The sequence below is a fragment of the Chelonia mydas genome, chromosome 20 (genome assembly GCF_015237465.2).
Source record: "Chelonia mydas isolate rCheMyd1 chromosome 20, rCheMyd1.pri.v2, whole genome shotgun sequence".
Lineage (NCBI taxonomy): Eukaryota > Metazoa > Chordata > Testudines > Cheloniidae > Chelonia > Chelonia mydas.
The window spans coordinates 6,988,170-7,002,079 of NC_051260.2; the positions used below are offsets into that span (position 1 = coordinate 6,988,170).

General features: G+C 44.0%; 1 protein-coding gene across 1 annotated transcript in view; it reads left to right on the top strand.

Annotated features, from left to right (window-relative positions):
- AKAP8L (A-kinase anchoring protein 8 like) overlaps nucleotides 1–13,910 on the top strand; it is a 44,055-nt gene that overhangs the window by 21,783 nt on the left and 8,362 nt on the right. Inside the window, 6 exon segments of the mRNA XM_037883927.2 lie at nucleotides 520–556; nucleotides 2,286–2,394; nucleotides 3,642–3,783; nucleotides 4,272–4,377; nucleotides 5,848–5,978; nucleotides 7,431–7,526. Coding sequence (XP_037739855.2) covers nucleotides 520–556; nucleotides 2,286–2,394; nucleotides 3,642–3,783; nucleotides 4,272–4,377; nucleotides 5,848–5,978; nucleotides 7,431–7,526 — 621 coding nt within the window.

Below are 13,910 nucleotides of genomic sequence, written 5' to 3' on the forward strand. Positions count from 1 at the left end.
AATGTTGTGGTGGCAGCATTAAAACCAAATGAATCTTCCTGCAGTGTGAGTGGGAACCACTTCTTACCTTTCAGTGGCAGAGAGCTGGGATTGGTGGGGAGGAGGGGGATTGGATCCTCATAGAAGAAACCTTGAAGGTTGCAAATCCTCCCTAGATTACTTATTTTGTATTGCAGTAATGCCTGCAGGCCCCAATAGAGATTGATTGGAGCACTGCACAGGTGCATAGCAAGGCAGGCCCTGCTTCAAAGAGCTGAATATATGTGACTAAAGAATTTATGAAAATGACTGGGAATAGGGGGAGGAAACCTAGAAATCAACAGTGTGTAGTACTGTTACCAAATCGCAGGCTAAATGTGTTCCTCAGACAGGGAACTGTGCTATCTGAAGTCAGGAGGGAGTCTCTTTGGGGAGCAGGATGGTTAAGAGATGTAAAACTAGTATGCACTCACTTTGTGTGTAAGACAAACAAAAGTTATAGCTAGGGATTGCTGATAACCTCTTGAAATTGTATTTTAGGAGGGTGAAGATGAAGAAGGAAAAGATTCTGAGAAAGGTGAGTCTGAGTGTACTTCTGTAAAAGCATTCTTGGGAAATGAGCCAAGAACTTCGTCATCAAGGGATGTGCTAAGGCTCTTCAGACCTTACACCTGTGTACGTCATAAACCTTCTGCCAATGAAGGACTCTGCTGTGGAGGAAATAGCTCCAAGTAATAGTCTGTTGACTGACTTGGTTCAGGCACTGCATTGCGCCATTTGTTCCCTGAGCTGTAGCTTGTACACAAGCCTAAAGGTGGTGGATTACGATGATCTGAGTTAAAGCGCTAGTCTCTCATCACTCTAGAGCTTGCACTGGTTTCTGTACCCAGTACGTAATCCCTAGTGGATATCTGTCTGTTGGCACCCTGCTAGGCCTAGAATAATAGAGGATGTTACTGGTCATGACTGAGGTGCTTTAGGAAACATGGGGAAATCCAGCACAGCATCTGGTGACTGCCTGGCTCCTAGCCAGTGCTATAGGTCTCATATGAGATTTATAGTGTATAATAAATTTATTTTGGCATAAGCTTTCATAGGCTATAACCCACTTCATCAGATGCATGGAGTGGAAAATACAGTAGGCAGGTATATGAACATGAAAAGATGGGAGTTGCCTTACCGAGTGAGGGATCAGTGCTAACAAGGCCAATTCAGTTAGGGTGGATGTGGACACATCTACCGTGATTGAATTGGCCTCATTAGCACTACAAAAGTAATTTTCCCTCTGATATTCACCCCTTCTTGTCAACTGTTGGAAATAGGCCACATCCACCCTAAATGAATTGGCCTCGTTAGCACTGACCCCCCTCCCCTCCCCCACTCGGTAAGGCAACTCCCATCTTTCATATGCTTTGTATTTTTATACCTCCCTTCTGTATTTTCCACTCCATGCATCTGATGAAGTGGGTTATAGCCCACGAAAGCTTATGCCCAAATAAATTTGTTAGTCTCTAAGGTGCCACAAGGACTTCTGGTTGTTTTAGTTGGTTAGAGTAGAGTCCATGTGATAGTTTGATGTGCTAGCACTGTTGTGGCAGCTGGGGAGAGGGTTGCTTAGAGAAGCATGGTGACCTCTCACCAGAGGAAGAACCTGTCTAAATAGAAACCTGATAGCACAGTATCTAACTTGCCATTGCTATCAGTGGAATGTGATGGCAGCAGTATAAAACCATATGAGAAGCCTTGGCTGGGAAACGAAAGGGGTACTTGGGTACCATTCCAGTATAACAGTGGAAGTTACTTCCCTGTTTTGAAAAAATTGGGATTTTTTAATAGGAGGCATTCAGTTCTTATTTCACTGTCAACCTTCATCTCGTGTGTGCCATGTGCACAAAAGCCAAAGGGGTGAGAGTGAGTGCCTCTTAAAACTGTCAGATTCACATCTAATCTAAAATGGGCCTTCTTTTCCCAGTAAAACCAGGGGCATTATATCACCATCAGAAATGATGGGTTAGGAAACTGTATCAGAAGAGGTATTCTCTCACCCTCGTGCCCAAGCTCAGCCTTTCTGAAGTCTGGGCCAGAGAGTGATGGGACATCTGTTAATAGACTAGCAATGCTCCTTTAATTGGGCAACAGCAGGAATTGTTAAGGGAGCAGCTCTTTCCAACACTCAGCTATAACTTTGTCATCTCTGAGCTATATGGGTCAGTCAAGTTGGCTACTAGACTCGTCTAGGTGAAACCTCTTAATCAGTTGGTGTCCACACATAGTGCCCTGAAACACAACCTGCTTTATACATCTAGGTGCTTTAACAATTCAAGAAGAGATCAGTCAAATCAAGCGCAAATTGCAGGCAGGCAAGAAAACTCAAGAGAGGCAGAAAAAGAGGCATCGGGATCGCATGGTAGAAAGGTACATCTTCCTCTTCCAGTGACACAGTATACATCCTGTCTGAGAGCTCTGGGAGGATTGCCTAATGTTTAGAACATGGGCCTCGGCATCTGGGTTCTGGCTTTTGTCCCTGGCTCTACCACTGACTTGTTTGTAAAACGAGGGTTAGTTACCTGACTTCTCTGTACCCATCTCTCCATCATCTGTAAAATTGACTTAACACCTCATAGGGAGCTGGTAAGGCAAAAGCATTACAAAAGTACAGACGACTGTTAGCTAACTATAAAATGGCAAACTCTAATCAATACGTCCCCCTCTGTGAATTATGCTGCTGAGAACACTGTTGGAATATTGTGTCCAGTTCTGGTGTCCACTTTTTTTAAAAAATTGGAAAATTTGGGGAGGGTTCAGAGAAATGTCACAAGAATAATTCACAGACTGGAAACCTGCCTTACAGTGAGACTTAGTCTTATCTTTGACAAACTAAATAAGTGAACTGTGAGAGTCCTCTCTAAGCCCTTAGTTACCTATGCAGGGAACTCTCTGACTGTAGGGCTCTTTAATCTAATAGACCAAGGCATAATGAGATCCAGTGGCTGGAAGCTGAAACTTGAGAAGTTCACATGAAGTAAGTTGCACAACTTTAACAGTGAACATGATTAACCATTGGAGCAACTTACAGACTGTGATGGATTCTACATTATGAACAAAATCTTTAAATCAAGACAGACATCCTTCTTAAAATCCTCTCTAGCTGTCCCATAAATTATTGGGCTTGATGTAGGAATTACTGCAATTCTCTGCCCTTGTTTCAAAGTAACAGCCGTGTTAGTCTGTATTCGCAAAAAGAAAAGGAGTACTTGTGGCACCTTAGAGACTAACCAATTTATTTGAGTATAAGCTTTCGTGAGCTACAGCTCACTTCATTGACTTCATCGGAAAGCTTATGCTCAAATAAATTGGTTAGTCTCTAAGGTGCCACAAGTACTCCTTTTCTTCTCTGCCCTTGGTTATACAAGATGTCAGACTAATTACAGCTAATGGGCCCTTCTGGCCTTAAAATCTGTATTAAAACCTGTAGGAGGGATGTGACCATTCAAACCAGGTATATGACTTGTCCTCTTGAATGAGCTGTGCTCTTTTTTTTAATTGTACCTCTAAGTATTAGTAGGGAAATGACTAGTATTTTCAAGCTGATGGGGAGCCTGGAGTGGAACCCTTGGGCTTGGGGTTTGATCTCTCACTTGGTTCTAACTTTCTCTTGGTAGGATTCAGTTTGTTTGTTCGCTGTGCAAATATCGGACCTTCTATGAGGATGAGATGAATGCTCATCTGGAAAGCAAATTCCACAAGGAGCACTTCAAATTTGTTGGAACAAAACTGCCTCAGCAGACAGCTGACTTCCTCCAGGTGAATCTTTGGTTAAGTTTCCCATTACTTCAGGCTATACAGTGCACCTCTATTTCATGTTGGTTGTCGGAGACCTAACACAAAAATACAAACAAAAGAACTTTGATAATTGGATGTGAATGGATAGTTCAAATAGTCAAGCTATGAAAACTTAGATGTGAAACTACTACTACGGGTGTGATTAGAGCACAGGACTGGACATCAGGATCTGAGTTCTTATTCCCAACTCTATGCCAACTGCCCTGTGACTTTGAATGTTACTTACCCTCTGCACTTTACCCTCTGTAAAGCGCAGACAGTCCTTGACTACCTTCAAGAGAACAGTTAGAGCAGGGTTAAGGGGCTGTAATGTCTTGAAATGCTCTGATGAAAGGCACAACTGCAGTGTAGAGTAAGTACAGTACGTGTTGTGCTTTGCATTTTTGAATTCACATTTAATGGTCAGATGTACAGCTGAAGTTAATATAAAATATTTTTGTACAATACAGGATTACGTTGCTAACAAAACAAAGAAAACCGAAGAACGCCGTAAAGCAATTGAAGATATTAATGCAGTTATCCAACAGATCTATAAAGACCAAGATCTTACCCAAGGTAAGAGCAAGTCTCCCTGCATCTTCATGGGTTTTTTTGTGAGGCTACCTTAATGTGCAACTTCCCTCAGAAAATGGGAAAAACAAAAGCCATTGTGAGGTTATTTGTTTGTGTTATGCTGAATTTTTAAAATGTGCACAGTTCACAAGTAAAGCATGGTTAAAGCTATCCTGAGATCTGAGACTCAAACTAGATTCTTTCCTTGTTTTTGTTACCAGTAAAGGTTTAGCAAACCAGGTTATTGTACAACCTAATTGCTGTTGCCAGTCAGTCCCACCGGTGCCAAGTAAACTGTAATATGGCAAACAAGACTGATAAACGGGAAGAAATAGGAGTTGCTCTACAGTGCCAACAGGAGTAAAGTATTCTTGTTTCTTAAATCATCTGATCCTATGCAGACACAGAGCGTCTGTTGAGGCACCTTTTGTTGCATAGTAAACTTCGAGTGGAACCAAGCTTTTAAAAGCTGCTCCTGGAAAACTGAAATATTGATCAGGAACACGTGTCTGTAGCTGGTGATTCTTCATCCCTACTACTTTTTGCAAGATGAAGTCTTTTCCCCTATTTATGCTTTAATAATTACCTTGCATGCTATTGTAACTTGTTATTTTGGAGAGCTCTAATTTCACACAAGAATAATCAGCAGATTAACATATGAGAAATAAGGCTCCTGTATATTAGAGTACAATATAGAAAGTCATATCCTCTTTCTAGGAGAGAGATGGCACTGAGGTGTGTAAACAGCAAGTAATGTAGTACAGTGGCACTCAACCTTTCCAGACTACTGTACCCCTTTAGGAGTCTGATTTGTCTGTCTTACTCCCAAGTTTCACCTCATTTTAAAAACTACTTGCTTACAAAATGAGACCTTAAAAAAATGTATCACAGGACACTTGCTGAAAAATTGCTTCCTTTCTCATCTTTACCATATCATAAAAGTAAATCATTTGGAATATAAATATTGTACTTACATGTCAGTGTATAGAGCAGTACAAACAAGTCATTGTATGTACTGACTTTGCTAGCGCTTTTTATAAAACTAGGCAAATATCTAGATGAGTTGACATACCTCCTGGAAGACCTCTGCGCTCCCCTAGGGCTACACGTACCCCTGGTTGAGAACCACTGATGTAGGACACAATTGTGTCCTACTACAAGCTAGCTTGGTGATCAACTAGTTGGAAACATTTTGCATGCTATAGTCAATGCACTGATGCAGCAGTGACCAGCAGCATTCTACTTCGAGGTGTACAGCCATACTCTGGGCCTCAGGTCTGTTAGACTATGGCTATGCAATGCTCCCCCTTACCCTTATTGGTCAAGACTGAGCATCACATTGTAGGAAACAACCAGGGGTGCATGAGTATATTAAAGATAAATGAACTCCCAGAACAAGCTGCAAAACTCCCTGAAGTGTGGTGTGGCCACCACAGCTCAAGGTAGATGAACAAAGCTCTTGTCTCTCCTCAGATATTGGCATGGAACACTTCATTAAAAAGGTGGAGGCTGCTCACTGTGCTGCATGTGACCTCTTCATTCCAATGCAGTATGGCATTATCCAGAAGCATCTGAAGTCCCTTGACCACAACCACAACCGCAGAGTAAGCATGCAGCTGGTTTAAAGTGTGTGTGTGTATATGGCAATGTACGACTACAGCTGGCTGGGCAGATATGGAGATCAGCTTATCCCTGCATGGTAAATCCAGGTTGCAGGGTTTTGTTTTAATTAATAAAACAAGCTGATGAATGCTAAAAACTGGGTATGATTGCCTTCATACAGCCTATGAGCTATATGGGGAAAATGGAACCTAAAACCAGGACTAGCCTTATTAAAACTTTCTGCAGTGGTGGTCTCTATATGGTAACAGCTCAGAGTTGTGATACTGCAATGTGGTGGTCTATTATTGTAGAACACAGATCTTCACTCTTGTAAGAGGTCAGCAGAAAAGTAATCTCTTCATATTGTGAGGAACAGTGGTGTGACATGCTAGCAGGATCCCATATCTTCTACGACCCATTGGCTATAGAATCGATCCTCTGATGTTCTGATTCTTCTGGTTTTAAAGAGAACCTCACATGTATAAATGGCCTTCCTAAATCTGTAAACAGATAATCTGAGCAGATGTCTCTGAATTGTCCCATACGTCTAAAGAAGGTGTTGATTCTGAAGCCTAATGACTATTTAAATATTAGCACTAAAGCACATTAGCAATGAAATGGCTACCAATTAACGCAGTGCCAGATATTGAGGGTGCAATGGGGTAGCTGAGTGCCTTGGAAGCCACTGGCAGCAGCAGACTTGTTCAGGTGCTCGGTATCCCTCCAGTACGTACGTTTTTTGTCAGAATGCTCATGTTACATCTACCCCTGCCCACAAGAGGATTGAAAGATGAGATTCCCTCCCCAAGGCCAAAAAAGCCAAACTTAGCATCCAGGGAAAGATGGGATGTAAAGTCACACATGCCCATTACCTCTAAAGCTGTGCATTGTCAATACAAATTCTGGAGCCCGCTGAAAACTAAATTTGGTGGAGTGGTAGATGGTGGCAGATGTGAAACTTGATTGTGTCAAACACATCTAGAGTAATTCAGCATGTCTGCAATAACTGATAAACATGTGGCTAGAACAGCGGTTCTCAAACTTTAGCAGCCCGAGGACCCCATTTTGATTTTAAAATATTTTACGGAGACCCCCCCAGCAAGCCAGCTTCTAATTTTCCCTGGGGGTGCTCAACCCGCACTCAGAGGTGGGGTGGGGTTGGGGCCTTGGGCTTTCTGCTCCCTCCCCTGAGCGCGCCCTGTCCCTGCTTCTCCCCCTCCCAGCACCTCCTGCACACAGCTGAACAGCTGGTCCGTGGTGTGCAGGAGGCACTGGGAGGGAGTGAGAGGAGTTGATCAGCGGGGCCAGTGGCCCTGGACATAACTCGCGGACCCCTGGAGTACCCTCGCAGACCCCAGTTTGAGAACCGCTCGGCTAAAAGCAACTACTGAAGTGTTACATGACTCAGTTCAAAACTTAACTCTGGTTTCTTTAAATATTCCTGTTCCTTTTAGGCCATGATGGAGCAGTCCAAGAAATCATCTTTAGTAGTTGCGAGAAGTATTCTCAATAACAAACTAATCAGCAAGAAATTGGAGCGGTATTTGAAGGTAAATACCTGCAAAGCAGCTTTGAGTTGGATTGAGCAGAGAGCCACACAGCTTCTGCACTGCAGAATTTTCTTACTAGCTGCTTTTTGCTGACTACATTGCTTGCTAGCTAATTCTCAGGCTGAAGTTCCATAGTACTGTCCCAATACAGTGTCAGATCCCTAAGGGTTGGCTGAGTGGAGCTCAAGGACTTTCATAGTACGTATGACTAGCTTCCTCATCTCTGTGGTCTCCCACCGTTAATGTTGCTCCTAATTCCTGAATGAACAGGGGTAGGCTGTTCCTTTTAAGATTTTCAGTTTCATCATCATCATGTTCCTATTACGTTTAGGGCAGTGACGAAGCTCCTCCACTCCTGTCTGTTTCTGGAAAGTCTTTCAATGGTTTCCCAGCTGTGCCCCAGGTTTTTCAGGTCGGCTTCCACAGCTCTTTGCCATGTTATTTTTGGACAGCCTGGTTTTCGCTTGCTTCAGGTGTCCATCTTATTGCTACTCTGGTAATAGAATCAGTTTCCATCCAAAGCACATGGCCGATCTATCTCCAACCTCTCCTGGCAATGATGGTGCTCAGATCTTCTTGGCTGTACTGTGTTAATAGATCTTGGTTGGAGATTGTTCTGGGCCAAAAGATGCGGAGGATTTTTCTGAGGCAGGTTGTATGGAATGAAGACTGTTTGAGCATGTCATACTTTCTCATTCCCCAGCATTCTGCACTATAAAGTAGTGTTGAAAGTACACAGCTCTGATAAATTTTGAGTTTGGTTTTGGTGTTGTATTTTGATGATTTCCAGAGTGTATTTAAGCTCCTGAAGGTGTTCAAGATTTTGTTCCAGATGTCCTGGCTGATGGTGCTGTCCAAGTATGTGAATGTTTCTATATTGGTGAGAACATAATCCTCTATCCGTACTGGTGATGGTGAGGCAATATTAAAAGTCATGATATCTGTCTTATTGCAGTTGATTTTCAGTCCAATTAGCTGGCTGAATGCGTTGAGTCGAGTTGTTTTTTCTTGTATATGATGATGGGTATGTGATTGGAGAGCAGCATCATCTGCGAAGTCCAGGTCTTCAAGGGATGAGAATAGTGTCCATTTTCAGTTTAATGGAATAGAATTTAGGCAGTTTTATAGTCAGGGTCACTAGCATTGTTAGCCTATTACTGTTGGTATTAGTGTCAGTTTGAGTTCTCAAGATAGTATATACTTTCCAGAGCTCCTCATTTGACTTCCCTTGGTGCTGTAAGCAATTGGCTAGTGTTGAAATGGATTGGTGGGTAAGAAGCTCAAGTTCAAGCTAGATGTTTGATGCATACCCTCTCCCATAGTTCAGACTACCTTTGTGAGTTAAGACAGGGGTGTGGGGGGTTGAAGTAAGAAGCAGTGCTTACCAGCGGCAGGCCTGCTCTCTCTTTCTTTCAGAAGAGTGATATTGAATATTATTAAGATAAACAACTTAACCTTCTTCTTCGAGTGCTGTCCCTGTGGGTGCTCCACTTCAGGTGTCAGTGCATTCCAGCGCCATTGATCGGTAGCAGTGCCTGGTTGGGACATGCATGCACATCTAGGGTGCACAGAGCCCGACCCCTACAGTTCCTTCTCAACCATCCTCAGCCAGAGACGGAGCTCTCCAGCAGCATCAAAGAAATCCTAGAAAAGATGTTAGATTATTTAGTTAAAACTCAGTTAGTAGTAATTAGTCAGTTAAATTAGTGTTAAGTTTCAGTTACTCCTGTTTGACAGCTCATTCCTCAAAAAAAAAAATTCCCTCCCGTTTTTCCCATCCTAAGTTATTTCTAAGAGGGATGTCAAAAATATGCCTGGATCCCCAAGTTTATAGAGATGTACTTCATGCAAGGACACAGTGCCTATTTCAGATGGGCACTCGCAATGCATCCACTGTTTAGGTGAGTCGCACGTACCACAAAAGTGTGCTTACTGCAGCAACCTCAAAGCTTGAGCGAGGAGAGACCGGTATCTCCGACTTAAACTCATCTTAATGGAGAAATCCCTAATGTCCACCTCAGATCCCGGACAACCCTCAACAAGGGACTCTCCAGGTACATCCTCGGTGGACAGAGCAAGTGCCAATTCCTCTAAGAAATCAAGGAAAAGGGCCACGTCCTCCCCAAGCAGAGAACTGTTAAAAAAGCAGTGGTTTCCAGTGAGATTTCTACCCTCAGTGCCAACCTCAGGCAGAGTGGGCACCTCTGATGCACCGGACACCTCCCCTGTACGGGACCTCTGCCGGCAGGGGAAAGGAGTCAAGTGGTAGGTACAAAATAGCCTCCTCCTCCACAGCACCGACTACTCCTACAAAGGACACTGTGCCACAGCCTTCGCCACTGGTGATGCCGGCACCGACTTCATCAGAACCGCTCAGAGATATCAAGGACGAGACCACCAGCACTGACTAAGGCCACACAGAAACCATCTGTACCAACCAAGCTACTTTCTAAAGTGTTGGCACAGAAAGATACAGCACCCTAAACAATGGCACTGTGTCCTCTTACACATAAGGTGGACATGGAAGTAATCTCTACTCCCAGATCGCCTCTGTTTGGCACCAACAGCACCGGACCAACCAGATTCCCTTACTGCTTCACCATTTTCCAGCGAAGATGAGGAGGAACTTGAGGAGGAAGTCTTCTCATCAGGCCACTCCTCCCCATCAGGCACCAGATACCAGTGTCCCACACAAGAACCAGAGAGCAGCTTACCAGGGACGTGCATCCTTGACCAATCCCTGGATGTGCCCTCCCATGCCATTCCCTATACAATGGCCACAATGGGATCCATGGGGAGCCTACAAGTCTCATTTCTCCAAACCTCCCACTCCTCAGAGGAGACATGTACGCTCAACAACAGCATCATTACCAGAGCCTTCAGAGGCACCAGAGGAGACTGGAGACAATAGAGGGGAATCCACATAACAAGATACCTCACTTGCTCACAATTCATCGTCCTCTCCAGACGATCGGTGATGCCTCCACCTTCCACTGCTGCAGGTGACTTTAAACATTTTCAAGAATTGTTCAGGCGAATGGCACACTGGCAGAATATTCTGCTGGAGGAGGTAACTGAGACCCAACACCAACTCTTAACAATCATACACACCTCTTCTATGGCAAAGATAGCTCTGCTAATAAATTATGCCTTGATGGAAACGATGTGGCAAGCACCCACCACTATTCTTCCAACCTGCAGACAAAGTATTATTTACCTAATAAAGGCATGGAGTTTCTTTTTTCACACCCACAACCCAACTCCTTAGAGGTGGATGCAGCCAGCCAGGGGTAAACCACTCCAATCCCGATCAACACCCCAAAACAAGGATTGGAAGAGATTATATCTATTTGGGCAGAAAGTCTATTTTTCGGCAATTCTGCATGGCCAACTACACAACGTTGCTAGCGAAATACGACCATGATAATTAAGTTAAACTGAACGAGTTCCTCAATGAAATCTCTGTGGATAAGAGGAAACAATTCCAAGCGATCGTTAATAAGGGACAGTTCATAGCCAGAACAGCGCCCCAAACATCCCTTGACGTCGCGGACACGGCTGCTCACACATATAGCAATAGTAATGCACAGAGCATTGTGGCTACATTCTTCACGTATCCTGCGAGAACTCCAAACTAAGATAGAAGACCTTCCCTTTGATCAGGGTCAAGCTGTTCTCCGCCATGAAGTCCTACATTCCGTGAAGGACACATGAGTGATATTGAGAATCCTTGGCATTTACACGGCCCCAAACAGCCAGAGGAGATGCCAACCATACTCCCACAACAGAGACCATACATCGCAACAACAACAGAGGCCACATGACAACCAGAGACACAGATGTCGGCTGCAAAGACATTGTCCTTCCCGGTCTCGGTCTGCGGCATCCCAAGCACCACCATCCAAGACGCAATTTTGAAATGTTGGTCAAGAGTCTGACTGACCTCCCCCAACAACTAGCGCCAGTACTACCAAAAACCCAGACCTTTGGTCATCGGCTACGACCATTCTATCATATATGGGCCTCTATCACCACAGGCTACTGGGTATTAGAGATCATTCAAACAGGTTATGCCATCCCTTTTATCTCCATTCCACCTACCCATCCCCCTTCCCTGTCCCCATCCCTCTTCAGGAACCTTTCTCACAAGCACCTACTATGATAAGAAATAAAGCATCTACTCAACTCAGTGCCATGGAACAAGTTCCAAAATAATACAGGGGAAAGGGATTTTATTCCCACTATTTCCTGACTCAAAAGAAAAACGGTGGATGGAGACCCATATTAGATCTCAGAAAATTCAGTGAGTTTGTCTGTACCCACAGATTCAGAATGGTCACATGGACTCAGTTATCCCAGTGATGGAAAAGCGGGACTGGTTCTCAGCCCTCGACCTACAAGATGCATATTTTCATATCCCCACCCATCCCGCACACAGAAGGTTTCTACAATTCACAGTAGGGAAAGACTACTTCCAATACAGAGTGCTACCTTTCGGACTTCCAACAACCGCGAGAGTTTTTACCAAAACGCTAGCAGTAGTTGCGTAGCATTTGCGCCGACGGGGAATATTGATCTTCCCAAACCTAGACGACTGCCTACTGAAATGACCTATTCAAGCAGAAACAGTAAATATTACCCAAAGGACTATAACCCTCTTTCACACCCTACGGTTGCAAATAAACTAACTGAAATCTACTCTAAACCCAGTACAACAATTGGACTTCATTGGAGCACACCGGGAGTCCACAGAGGCCAAAGCATCATTTCCAATTACCAGAATTGCAGCACTGACTACTCTCGTATCAGTGGTCACAAATAGCCGAGAGGTATCAGCACACACTTGCCTTCAACTACTGGGACATATGGCGGCCACCACCTTCATAGTAAAACATGCTCGACTATACATGTGCTCTACAGGGATGTCTGAACTCAGTATACGTACCACGAAAGCACAGACGGTTTTAGGATTTGTACAAACACCAAAAGTCCACCACTCATTACAGTGGTGAACAAATCCAAGAAATTTATGTGCGGGGATCCCATTCCAGCCGAATCCACCATCCATATTGATCACAACAGATGCCTCGCTGATCAGCTGGGGCACCCACCTAAACCAACATACAATCCAAGGGAAGTGCTCTCCCATGAAGACACATTTACACATCAACCTGCTCGAATTACACACATTCACAACGTGTGTAACCATTTCCTCCCAAAAATCCAGAACAAAACAATAAGAGTCATGATGGACAACTGTGCATAAACCAACAGTGGGAGCTTGATCTCACACCCTAGGCACAGAAGCCATAAAACTATGGACCAGTTCCATAAACACATCACCATTACAGCATCATGTCTCCCAGGTTGGCAGAACACGATGGCAGACACATTAAGCAGGCAGTTTTCCCCAAGAACACGAATGGGAACTGAACGACAACATCATATAATACATTCCACATGTGGGGGTTCCCACACATGGACTTATTCGCAGCAGCATGAAATATCAAATGCCCAAGGTTCTGCTCACTAGCAGGACTGGGAACACAATCCCTAGGGGATGCCTTCCTCATCAGATGGAACGAACCTCTCCTATACACATTCATATCATTACCTTTAATTTCCAGAGTAATACACAAGATTCAAACCTGCGAAGCCAAGGTCATACTTATAGCCCCAGTGTGGCCCAGACAGACATGGTTCCCATACCTGATCTGCATGGCGATCTGTACACCATACACGCTCCTGCTGTGACGGGATCTCCTCTCACAAGACGAAGGTCAAGTCCTCCATCCGAACCTGAAGAAACTTGACCTGGAAGGCATGGCTCCAACACAAAGAATTAAACTGCTCAGAACAGGTTAAACGGGTTTTACTCAACAGCAGAAAGACATCCACTCGTGCAGCTTACTTACAGAAATGGAAGAGGTTCTCCATGTGATGCCAAAACAAATGCATAACTGCACTTACAGCACCACTTCATTTGTTCTTGGAGTACATATTGGAACTAAAGCAATCAGGACTCTCCACAAGTACAGTTAAAGTAAATCTAGCAGCCATAACTGCTTTGCATCATAAGATTGATGGTGTCTCAGTATTCACACACTTGATCAGAAAGCATTTCCTAACGGGAATACAGAAAATGTACCCAGAAATATACAACTCCACACCAGCATGGGATCTAAATCTGGTCCTTAGAGGCCTTACCAAAACACCATTCGAACCCACTTGGGGCTTGTTCTGTACTACACCTCTCAAGGAAAGTTGCATTCCTGGTCACGATTATCTCTGTGCAACAAGGTTGTGAAATAGAGGCTCTCGTGGCCCACCAGCCATACGCTGTATTCTTCAAAGACAAAGTGACACTATGATCACACCCAAAAT